We start from the raw sequence: 11,924 nt of genomic DNA, 5'->3' as shown, positions 1-11,924 counted from the left end.
CAATAATCGTGATTTGTTAAACTTTGATAAAAAATTATTAAATATAATTACGGTTAGGGTCAGGGACGGTTACCAATATAAATATTGGACATACAATTGAGGTTATGTTTATAGATTTTATCACGGTCTTAAATATAAACCCAAAACCGGGTCGTAGCATAGATAATAAAGAATGGATAGGCCACGCCTATGCTTATAAAGTTATAACATGTATAGGTGCCTCGTTCCTAAAGAGCAGATATCTTCTAGTGTCTCACAAAGGTGCCTGTTATCTCAACTTTTGGTTATCACTTATTGAAAATCTGATATATATATATATATATATGGATTAGGGAGTCGTAGGCAGTTGTCTGAAAAATGATAAGAACTCGGGCCGAATGACGGCACCACTAAAGTTATTGCCAACATACAATTTCAAAAAATTTTATTATAAAACTTTATTATAAAACAAAAAGATGACAGCAACTCAATATATATTCTTCTGTCTTCCCTGATAGAATTGCATATACCAATGGAAAACTCTATAACCAAGTATGTGCATTATTAAATAATTGCTTATATTATTTCTTGTTATGATTTTTAATTATTTGCTGTATTGTAGATATTGAAATCTTGGAAGATTCCAGGTGCAGAATAAACATTTTCTGAAGATTTGGAGCTAAATAAAAATAATATACAGGGTGAAGTATTGACTTTTTTCATTTTTATTTTATTTATTTTATCTTACTACCATAATATTTATTATATTATTATTTATTTTATTTATATTATTTATCTAATAATGTCAAATATTAGATTAAAAGCATTAAAGGTACCATATAATATCGATGTAATTATTTACTATTTTAAATTTTGAACATCGTAATCATTATATGTACGCATATCTTTAAATTACAAGACACCTACAAATTAGTAACTCCAATTATTAAACTATAATGATGGTCAGGAAATGAAAACACACTGAATAAATTTTTTTTTTTGTATTTTTATATATTTTTTATAAGGCTATGTTATTTGTTATGCGGCATGTTGCTGCGGCTGCGGCGGGTTGGCTGCTGCTGCTGAGCAGCCAGGGCGGCCTCCTCCCTCAATTTTTTGCGAGAGCAATGGCCGCTTCTGCGGCCTTCTCTGCCCTGGCTGCTCTACTTGCAGCCTCAGCGGCAGCATCCGTGGCCGCTGCGGCGGCGCGCTTGGCGTAATGGCACTGTGTGGCGGTATGCCCCCGCTTGAAACAAACTATGCATTCTAGAAAATCAAATGAATCAAAATTAAAACATATCCATGATAAAATGTTAATTCGTTTTTAATTTAAACAATTATTTATAACCAATGGTAATACGTTATACGTATCACATTATGCAAGTATATAGGTATATTTAATAATAAATAAATAGATCATTAATAAAATATATTAAAATAATCAATTTTATACAGATTTCAATATAGTTGAAGATGAGCTAGTATTTGATGGTATGGAGGTGTTAAGTGCTGATGATAGTAATGATTTGGATATGGAATATGAAGTACCAAAAAGTAGAGAAAGTATGCCAGGTAGCTGGAAAAGAAATGTCAATCAGAAATTAAGAATGAAAGGAGACCCATATTTAGGATATAGCAGGTCAAGAATAAATCAAGTTTTACATAATGTTGACTGAGTAGGTAAAAATATTAGACCAGCTTGTGCAAGTGAAAAATCACAAAAAAGGAAATGCAATGAAGTAGCTGAAGTATATAGATTAAAAATATTTAATCGTTTTTGGAAAAACTTGAACTGGGATGAAAAAAAAACTTATGTAACTTCTTTAATAATAACCACTTCTGTGAAACAAAGAACTGTAGAATCATCACGAAGGAACAGCACTATGTCTTATAATTTAAAAATTCATGATGCATATTAGTGTGTATGTAAAACAATGTTTTTAAATACACTTGGGTTAGGTGAAAAACAAGTTCTAACTTGGTGCCTAACTGAAAAAGATAATGAGATGAATTATGAGAAAAATAAAGAAAATAACAAAAGCTCTACTTTAAGAATTACTCCAGAAAAAAGAAAAAGGATATTTGTAACTGAATTTCTTAACAAATTACCAAAAACCCTCACATTATTGTAGGAAATCTACCTCTAGATTATATTTTGAGCCATATGTCAAATCTAAGTCTCAATTATACAGTATGTACAAAATAAAGTGTGATGAAGAAAATAAACAACCAGTGTCTAGAAAAATATTTACTGATATTTATGAAAAAACCAATTTTCTGTGTACCACCCAAAAAAGGATCAATGTGACATTTGTTGTTCTTATCAAACAAAAAATATTGAAGAGAATGATTGGAGTAAACATATGAAGGATAAAGATCGAAGTAGGGAAGAAAAAAAACTAGAGAAAGAAAAAGCTATGCTTAATGATATTATTGTATTCACTATGGACCTCCAGGCAGTAAAAATTTGTCCATATTTAAAAGCAAGTGCTTTATATTATAAGAGTAAATTATGTGTACATAATTTTACAATGTATAATTTATCCTCTCGAGACTGCACATGCTATTGGTGGGATGAAACACAGTCAGACCTCTCAGCATCATCTTTCGTTAGTTGTGTAATTGATCAAATAACTGAATTAATTTAAAAAATCCATTTAAAAATATTATACTTTGGAGTGATGGTTGCTGTTATCAAAACAGAAATTGTGTCTTATCTAATGCATTATTGGAGTTTGCTATTAATAATAAAATTATAATTGAACAAAAATACTTAACCAAAGGCCATACACAGATGGGATGTGACTCTGTCCATTCAACAATAGAAAATAAATTAAAAAATACTGACATTTATTTACCTTCAGATTATATGAAAATAACTAAAAGTGCCAGGATTAAACCCATATCCATACAATGTAAAATACTGTGATGTAACATTTTCAAAAAATATGAACTTGAATCATACAGGTTTGATACTATTAGACCTGGTAAAAAGCCTGGAGATCCTACTGTTACTAATATAATGGCTATTAAATTTTACTTTTTTGAGATACGACCTATTAGTCGCCCATTGACGATATACGTCTTAAATAAATAATAAAATTAAACATAATAAATAATCTATAACTAAAATTATATAATAATTTAAAACATAGACATTTTACAAAAATCGTCGTCGCCCAGTAATTAAATTACAAAAATCTGTTGGGCAACAAAAAGTTTTCTCTTTGAGAGATTTTTATCGCCCAGTATATTAGTTGAAATATCCACTGAATGCACATGAATATAAATTGTCCGTAGATAGAACTAGACTATAGAAAACCAATAAGTTGGTATCATATGATAATATATACTTACTATTTCTGTTAGGGGCTTTACCGCCACCACGACCACCGCCGCTACCACCACGACCGCCGCCTCCGCCACCACGACCGCCGCCTCCGCCACCACGACCGCCGCCTCCGCCACCACGACTGCCGCCGCCTCCACCACCATAATCGTAAATATACGTTGGCATCTAAACATAAGTTAAATTATAGGCATAAAGTTTATATAATAAATGAGACAAAATATTTCAATATTTATGCACTATACTACAATAAGTTAGTTATTTATATCAAATTAATGTTGTTATATTTGGAATATAAATATTACGATGAATAATTTCAATTTCAAAAATAAAAATAATAAATTTAACAATATTTACAACACGATCAATATTAGTGTATATTCAACCACAATAGGTACGCTGAAAGTTAAATACTCAGTTATCCTATTTACCAATTAATGTAATAAATTTGAATTTATAATAACCAAGGAAAATTAACTGTTACTTTTAAATTGTACAGAATTATGAGGACGCTATGGTATGCACTTTCATAATACATAATACCTTATATAATCATAGATATGTTTGAGGATAAATCGTTATCGTTACGCGATTTCATAAAATTTAAAACTCAAACGTTCAAAACATTTTCCTATAATGACGCTTCAAATTTTCTCTATAGCTTTTTGAAGCAAAACTTATGGAAAACTTAGTGTTGGATTTTTTTACCGACACTTTAAAAAAAAATTCGCATAAAAACCGAAAATTTCAGTGGTCTATAAATAACTCAAAAAAAGTCAAACATTTTTGAAAATTTAACTGTATATAGATAACACTAACATAAATATTTGGTAAAAATTTCAAGTATTTACATTGATTAGTTTTTACGGTTAAGTATTTAGTTTCTTTTAACAAGAAGAATGTGAACGTGAGCCTAAATGTGGCCCTGCATATTATTCAAAAATAATAATTGATTATTATGTAATACAATCATTAAATGTATTTAAAATTGAACTTGGGAATAAAGATAAGTAAAATATAAAATATATAAAATATTAGAGGTAGTCATCAATATTGTACTTACATTTATATTGTGTTTTAAATTATAATATCGACGACCGTTCCGCGTGATCGCAAAATACAGAATGACACGGTCACCGGGTGGCGGCTATCCGATCTATTTCAACATTTTCAACGGCTACGCGGCAAAATACATTTTTAGCGCTTTGCCTCAGACGAGTATGACGTATCCTAGCGGCGAACATTCGCACTCAATTTTGACAAATTCCCGCGTTCATGACCCGTATAAACGTGGTTTAATTTAATTTGCTAGCTGTTTTTAAATTATTTTACCGATTTCCGGCCGTCGCTTATTACTTGTAAATTAATAATTATATCATGGCCTTATAATAGGTTATATACAGTGTTCGGATTAAATAAGTATTTTTTTATCTAGATAAAGATAAAGATGATGCAACTCAAAAGTATTTAAATAGAGATGAAAGATGACTAAACTCATATTCATCTAGATTCTAGATAAAGAGATAAAAAAAAGATAATTTTTTAATAATTTTAAAATAGGTGTACCATAATCTGACTTAACAATATAGTTTTTTTTGTTTTTTTTTAGTATGTAAAAATATTATTATATGTTAATGGATCAACATATTATACAGAACAAGTGAATCACATTTTTGACCCAATCAAAATACTTGAAAATTGTATACAAAGTTCCTCATATGTTATTCTTATAGTTATTAAAAAATTATAAGAATACATAGGCACAATTTTTTTTATTAGCATTTGAAGTTCAAATTTTGACAAAAATTTGTCAAAATCATGAATATTTGCAAATTATTTTGTAGTTCAAAATTCATAAAATTGTTTGTATTTATATCTAAAGTTAAAGTCAAAATTGATTAACCATGCCTTTTGCAAATGCGTCCTAATTGAAAAATAAAATATTTGTTTCAAATTAGAATGTATGGCAATATTTAAATATAATTTATCCTAGACTGACAAATCATCTCCGTCCAGAATCGTTTTTCGTATACAATGATTTTACCCAGGGCCTGATTAACCAATAGGCTTAATAGGCTACAGCCTAGGGCGCCAATTGGTCAACGTTAAAATGGGGGCGCCACAACATTTTTTTTTTTACGAATGTAGAATTTTTGCTAACCCTAGACTACTGGTGACCAACTCCTTAATCAGGCCCTGATTTTACCAATCATTGCATTCAAATTTAACCTACCCTAGTCCGAGGTCCACCCCACCCCCTAATGTACAGCAGAGCGGTACCCATTTGCCGATTTTTTTTTAGATTTAAGTATATTTTAATTGGGCAATAGGTACTTATATAATAATTAATAAATAAAAATAATAATAACAACATTTTTTTATAATTGACATAGCCAACAGATTATAATAAAATTAAAAATTTTGAAAAATGTATATATTGTATAATCTAATAATAATACATAATATATGTTTTAATGGTAGCGTTTTGAAATTTTATTATTTTTCTGACTTATTAACAAATGCCGAAATCGATAACGTGATACACTGATGACTGAAGATAGTGAAGACAGAAAAATGAATAAATAAACTATTGATTATCGGGAAACAGATACTCTCACACACAGACAACACACTCAACAAACCAAACTATAAATAAAATCTAAAATAATTCGAATGCGTATTGACTACTTATATTGGTATATTGTGGTATTGTGTTTGTCGCTGATAAGTCATAGGCTGTAACATTGTCAGTGTGTTTTGTGGGCTTCGGCGACCGATTTTTTTATTTAAGTTGTAACTATATACTTCATATTTTAATTGTATAAAATATAAATAGTCCATAATAGACAACCGTCGATAATAATCAGACAACGGCAAGCATCTATTCCTAAAATAGACGAATTGTACATTTTAATTTCTACAGGCTACGAGCCTACGACATGCGACAATGGGAAATGAGTAAACACGGTCGTTATTTTACGTTAGTTGTACATATTATTATAAATAAGATTATTTATAAATAATACATTAAAAAAAAATTTAAAAAATCGTTTGGCCAATTTTTACGATTTTCATCAATAAAAAAAAGTCGGTTAGTGGATACCGCTCTGCTGTACATTAGGGGGCGGGGTGGACTTTGGACTAGGGTAGGTTAAATTTGAATGCAATGATAGGTAAAATCATTGTATACGAAAAACGATTCTGAAGGGAGATGATTTGTCAGTCTAGAATATATTATATTTTAATATTATTATTATGACAAAAAAAATTTTATCGACACTTCAAAAAAAATTTTCAGAAAAATTGAAAATTTCTGTTGTCTATACAGTGGCGTAGCCAGCAGGTAGGCCCGGGCCTACCCACTTTTCTTCAAAAATGAATGTTTTATTTCATGTTTTTTATTTAGGTAATAAAAATACTCATTGATAATCCTTATTCCATCAAAATATCGGGCCTACCCATGAAAAATTGTCTAGCTACGCCACTGCTATAAAGTTCAAAAAAAGTCAAAATTCTTTGAAAATTTATCTGTGTATGGAGAACGCTAATATAAACATTGGTGAAAATTTCAAGTATTTATATCGATTAGTACACATCATTGTAAAATCAATACATTCATCACTCCGTTCAGAATCTAAAAGTATCTAGATGAATTTATTTAGATTAGTAAACTATTTATCTAATAACTAAGATACCTAATAACTTTTTATCTAGATAAGATAAAATATGAGCAAAAAACTATCTGGATAAATATCTAGATAAGTCCGAACACTGGTTATATTATACTATTATATAATTATTCTTTCTAGTAAGACTTTTTACGTGCGATATGATCTCATAATTGCTTAGAATAAATTATTATTATTATTAATAATTAATAATATTAATATTATTACTACTATATTATTATTAGGTATTTTTTTTTTATTAATATCGAAGAGTTTTGCTAGTATTATAACACGCGTGGTATCATGTTATCATTTTTTTTGGGGGGCTTAACATAATTAATTTTACGTGCATATGTAATTCAATTTACATACATGTTCAATTTTAACTAATTTAATAAATAATTAAAGATAGTTATAACATACACACGACATATAGTGTTGGAAATATTTTAATTACGATTGCGTACACAACATTTTTTTAAGATATCTACCCAAACGTCAACGGAACTAAATAATAAATCGGAAATTTAAAACCGACAACATGAGTCAGCCATTTCAACTCAAATTGCACTTGCAATGAAATAAAATTATACACCTAATAATATATAGATTAAAAAAAAAATATGGTTGTACATTTAATTTGGTTTATTTATTTATACATTTAGTATTTATTGGTTGTCTATACTTGTATTATTATGCTATGTTTGGTTTATGATCGTAGTGATCGTATTATAAATAGAAAACATCAAAAAAATAATGAATATCTATTATTGTCTTGCGTTTATCATTAACCACATTGAATAGTTCTTCCAAACACCAGCGGCACAGGCCATAGTCATAAACTCATAAATAATATTATTGTGTACTGCCGTACAGGGATTGACTTGGAAAATTATAATAATGAATAAAAAGAGTTTCTAATAAATGCATTGAATTAATGCCATTGATATAGTATTATAGTTTATTCAGTTCGGTCTTTCTTAAAGAATATCGGTAATTTTGAAATAATAAATAATTCATAGTCAAGTTGACCAGTTTCAGATTGTTTCTTCAATAAATGTTCTTTAATCATTATAATATTAAGTATGTACCCAAACGTCCCAAACTAATATTCAATATGTAATCAAATTGTAAAACTATAGGCACCTAATCCACAAGGCTGGGCATTAACGAGTTAATAAGTTAAAAAGTTAAGTTACTTTTAACTAAGTTAATTAACGAGTTATTTTTTTTTTTAGAAATAACTTCTAACTTAACGAGTTACATTTTTTCCAAGTCATTCAGTAACTAACGAGTTAATTAATTTTATTGGCACGGTAAGTTAATTTTTTTCTTAAACCACACATTGAAATTAAATTCAATTTTGTACAAATTAATTTTATAAAAAAAAAATCTGAAATTTTAAATTTATTAATTAATAATTATCATGACAAAATATTGCATATTCACAGAAAATATTATATAACTATATAGTATAATATAAACGGAAATGTTATAGGGTAACCTCGTAATTAATAAAGAAAATATAACAATTATTTAGCCATTTAGTAGTCCAGTCATTTAAGCTTCAAAAAAGGTGTTTTTAGGATTTAAATCGGAAAGTTTTGAAACTTTGCAGAAAATTTGGTTGTGGGTTCCTGATTAACCAAAAAAAAGTCGCAATCGCTCCGAAGTCCGGAAGTGTCCGCCATCTTGGATTTTATGTGCAATTTTTCAGTGTTTTTAAATTATTTTTAAAAATATTAATTTTATCACAAAAATACCTCTACATAAAAATATTGCTGACATAATTTACAACAAATATGTATATTTATATATTTTTGTAGCTTAAATAGGTGAAATGTTAAATCCATCCACGCGTTGTGATATTTGATGTTGTTGCGCGCGTTAATAGTTTATATTATAGGTACTGCACTGTGCGGCGTAACTAGTATAGCTACGTATCTGACTAAATTGTAAACTAAAAAACGTAACAACGCCAATACAAATGAAATTTTAAACAAACAAACATGGCAGTAATATAATTGTCATTAGTAATAACGGAAAATATATAACAGTTTATTTTAAATTGGTCGGTAATCGGATACTTAATAAAAATTGGTATTCATATAGATGTCTAGTAAATAGAATAAATCGATTGAAAATAATGCCATCGTCGCAAGATTTAAGAAATTTTGGAAAATAAATGTCAAAATATTTGAACCAGCTAATGAAGATGGTCTTAAAAATAATATTGGTGTAGAAGATCAAATTGTATTACCTTTACATAATTATATTATATTATTATATAATTTATCGTTGGGATAGGAATTACATAGGATGTCTTACACGGGGTTTACATTGGTTGACTCTTAAAATATAATCTATTTTAATGTTTTTTTTTTAGATTTTTGACACAAATTTTGGCACAAATGGCATACATTTAATGTTTGTCAATTAACCACTCCCTCACCTCTATCCACCCATCACCATAGAGTCAGTAATTTTTTAACTTTTAATTTGCCCCTTCTACCGAAAACTGAAATGACGCCACTGCTTATTACTTATATATTTTATTAATTATAATAATTATAAAAGCATAATATACCAACGCAGTGTAGTCATATATTAACAATATACGCAAGATATTTATAAATTATAAATTATTATCAATCTATCGCGGACCGTCATAGGCGTGCGCAGGATTTTGAATCGGGTGCCGCATACATTTTTCACCAGCCCTACAGAACAATAAGCAGCCCACTTATTCCCTCATTATGATTATATTATGTAGTACATATAAAGTAAAGCCAGGTTCACATTACACCGTGTCGTATTTAGATCTTCGCTATTTGAAAACGATATCATAACCGTTATATTGGGAATAATAGAAAACGTACCGTCTACCCTCAGAAATATTGCCAATGAGTTCTACTCAGACTGCATTTTGTCTATGTCGTACGTGTCGTATTCACGAGTACGAATAAATGAGTCAAGCCACACTGACCATACTATAAAAAGGTACCTATCTATTTACGAAAACGGGGTAAAACCATGGTGTGTTGTTGATACCCTGGTAAAAACATAAGTATACGTTTTTGACGAACAGCGATATTAAGATGGTCACACCCATCTATGTTTAATCCGTATTAAATTAATATCAGATAATTTATTTTGAACAACTAGACGCTATCTACCGATTATCTTTGACTAACCATATAATGATAAATAAATACACGAGATGGCTCAGATGGGCAACCTAATATAAGATGAAGGTTCTGAGTTATTCTACTATGGCATACTTTTTCAAATCGGAGTGAGAAATTTTAGAATATAATAGCAAGACATGTATAAAACATTTTGACATCATAAAACAATAATATTTACAATCCAAACTCACGAAAATAAAAGTAAAAAAAAGACTAGTCTACATAGAGAATAGAACACATGACAATATAACAAACCACGATTTAGTAAGTGGTCATTATATGAGAGTAAGTATATTATAACAATCAATCTTACTCTCTTTCCAATTCGCCATTGGACAATTTTTGGAAGCCACCAAATTATGGTGGCTCATGAAATAAAAGATCAGTAAAATAAAGTATCGTAGTACCACAGTTTTAGATAGATTGGGTACCTGCACGCGGCAGTACGAAAACATGGTCCCCTGGGCTGGTCGGTCGCACATTACTATATCCCCGAAAGCTTTGTACAAAATGAAATTATAAACATTCGATAGGAAATGCTCTGGCTTTCCGAATATATGGTTTGATGCGTCGCCACCTTCCGGAACATTGTCAAAAAAATCAAAAACCGCGAATAGATGGTCGTACGCGGCGTGCACTCTTGGTCCCCTGGGCTGGTCGGTCGCACATTACTATATCCCCGAAAGCTTTGTACAAAATGAAATTATAAACGTTCGATAGGAAATGTTCCTGGCTTTCCGAATATATTGGTTTGATGCGTCGCCACCTTCCGGAACATTGTCAAAAAAATCAAAAACCGCGAATAGATCGTCGTACCGCGGCCGTGCACTCTTGGTCCCCTGGGCTGGTCGGTCGCATATTACTATGTCCCCGAAAGCTTTGTACAAAATGAAATTATAAACGTTCGATAGGAAATGTTCCTGGCTTTCCGAATATATTGGTTTGATGCGTCGCCACCTTCCGGAACATTGTCAAAAAAATCAAAAACGGCGCATGGGTACCTGCGGTAGTACGGGTACGAAACATGGTCCCCTGGGCTGGTCGGTCGCACATTACTATATCCCCGAAAGCTTTGTACAAAATTAAATTATAAACGTTCGATAGGAAATGTTCCTGGCTTTCCGAATATATTGGTTTGATGCGTCGCCACCTTCCGGAACATTGTCAAATTAATAACCGCGCGCCCGCCAGTACTGAAAAGATCGTATGCATCTAGGTACTTATAATATTATACACGTACATTATATATAATAGTATTCACTGGGTGAATTACATGGCGCTATCTTGTGCTATAATGTAATTAAGTGTGTGGTGCCTTAAAAATAATAAACTGCAACCAGGCGTACAAGGTTTCTTATCACTAGGCGGCCGGAAAGATAGTCCCCTAGCTATGGTCCCCCAACTTCACACTCGTCGTTATTTTGATCTTCAATTGGAATAGTCAAACTTTTGGTTTTATCCTACGAAATATTTTAAGCAAAAATCAAAAATGAAATTGGTAATGAAACAAACATTTAAGTAAGTTCACTTACTGTTTTTTGTTGGCGATGAGTTTGCCAATTTAAAAGTGATGAAATATTTCCTCTATTTTTTTTCACTTTGGATAGTTTTTGTTTTTTATTTCCCATTTTACCAAATTATTATAAACAAAACAAATCACGTTTTATAAAAACAAAATATAATTAAATAAAAAAGTGCATAAAAATCTTACTATTTTACACTAGCGAAAAAATACATATT

At 30.1% G+C, this 11,924-nt stretch overlaps 1 protein-coding gene across 1 annotated transcript; it reads right to left on the bottom strand.

Annotated features, from left to right (window-relative positions):
* Positions 1-1,087: 1,087 nt before the first annotated feature.
* Positions 1,088-3,534, bottom strand: LOC126554519 (uncharacterized). The gene is made up of 2 exons (XM_050209586.1): positions 3,337-3,534; positions 1,088-1,245 (listed from the first exon to the last, which is right to left on the bottom strand). Exons 1-2 carry the CDS (start codon positions 3,494-3,496, stop codon positions 1,088-1,090), a joined length of 318 nt encoding a protein of 105 aa, XP_050065543.1. The 5' UTR covers positions 3,497-3,534.
* Between the last annotated feature and the right edge of the window lie 8,390 nt (positions 3,535-11,924).

This window comes from Aphis gossypii, unplaced genomic scaffold (assembly GCF_020184175.1).
Source record: "Aphis gossypii isolate Hap1 unplaced genomic scaffold, ASM2018417v2 Contig00533, whole genome shotgun sequence".
Classification (NCBI taxonomy): domain Eukaryota; kingdom Metazoa; phylum Arthropoda; class Insecta; order Hemiptera; family Aphididae; genus Aphis; species Aphis gossypii.
The sequence above is the reverse complement of the archived record's forward strand: the minus strand, read 5'-3'. Positions and strand labels throughout refer to the sequence as shown.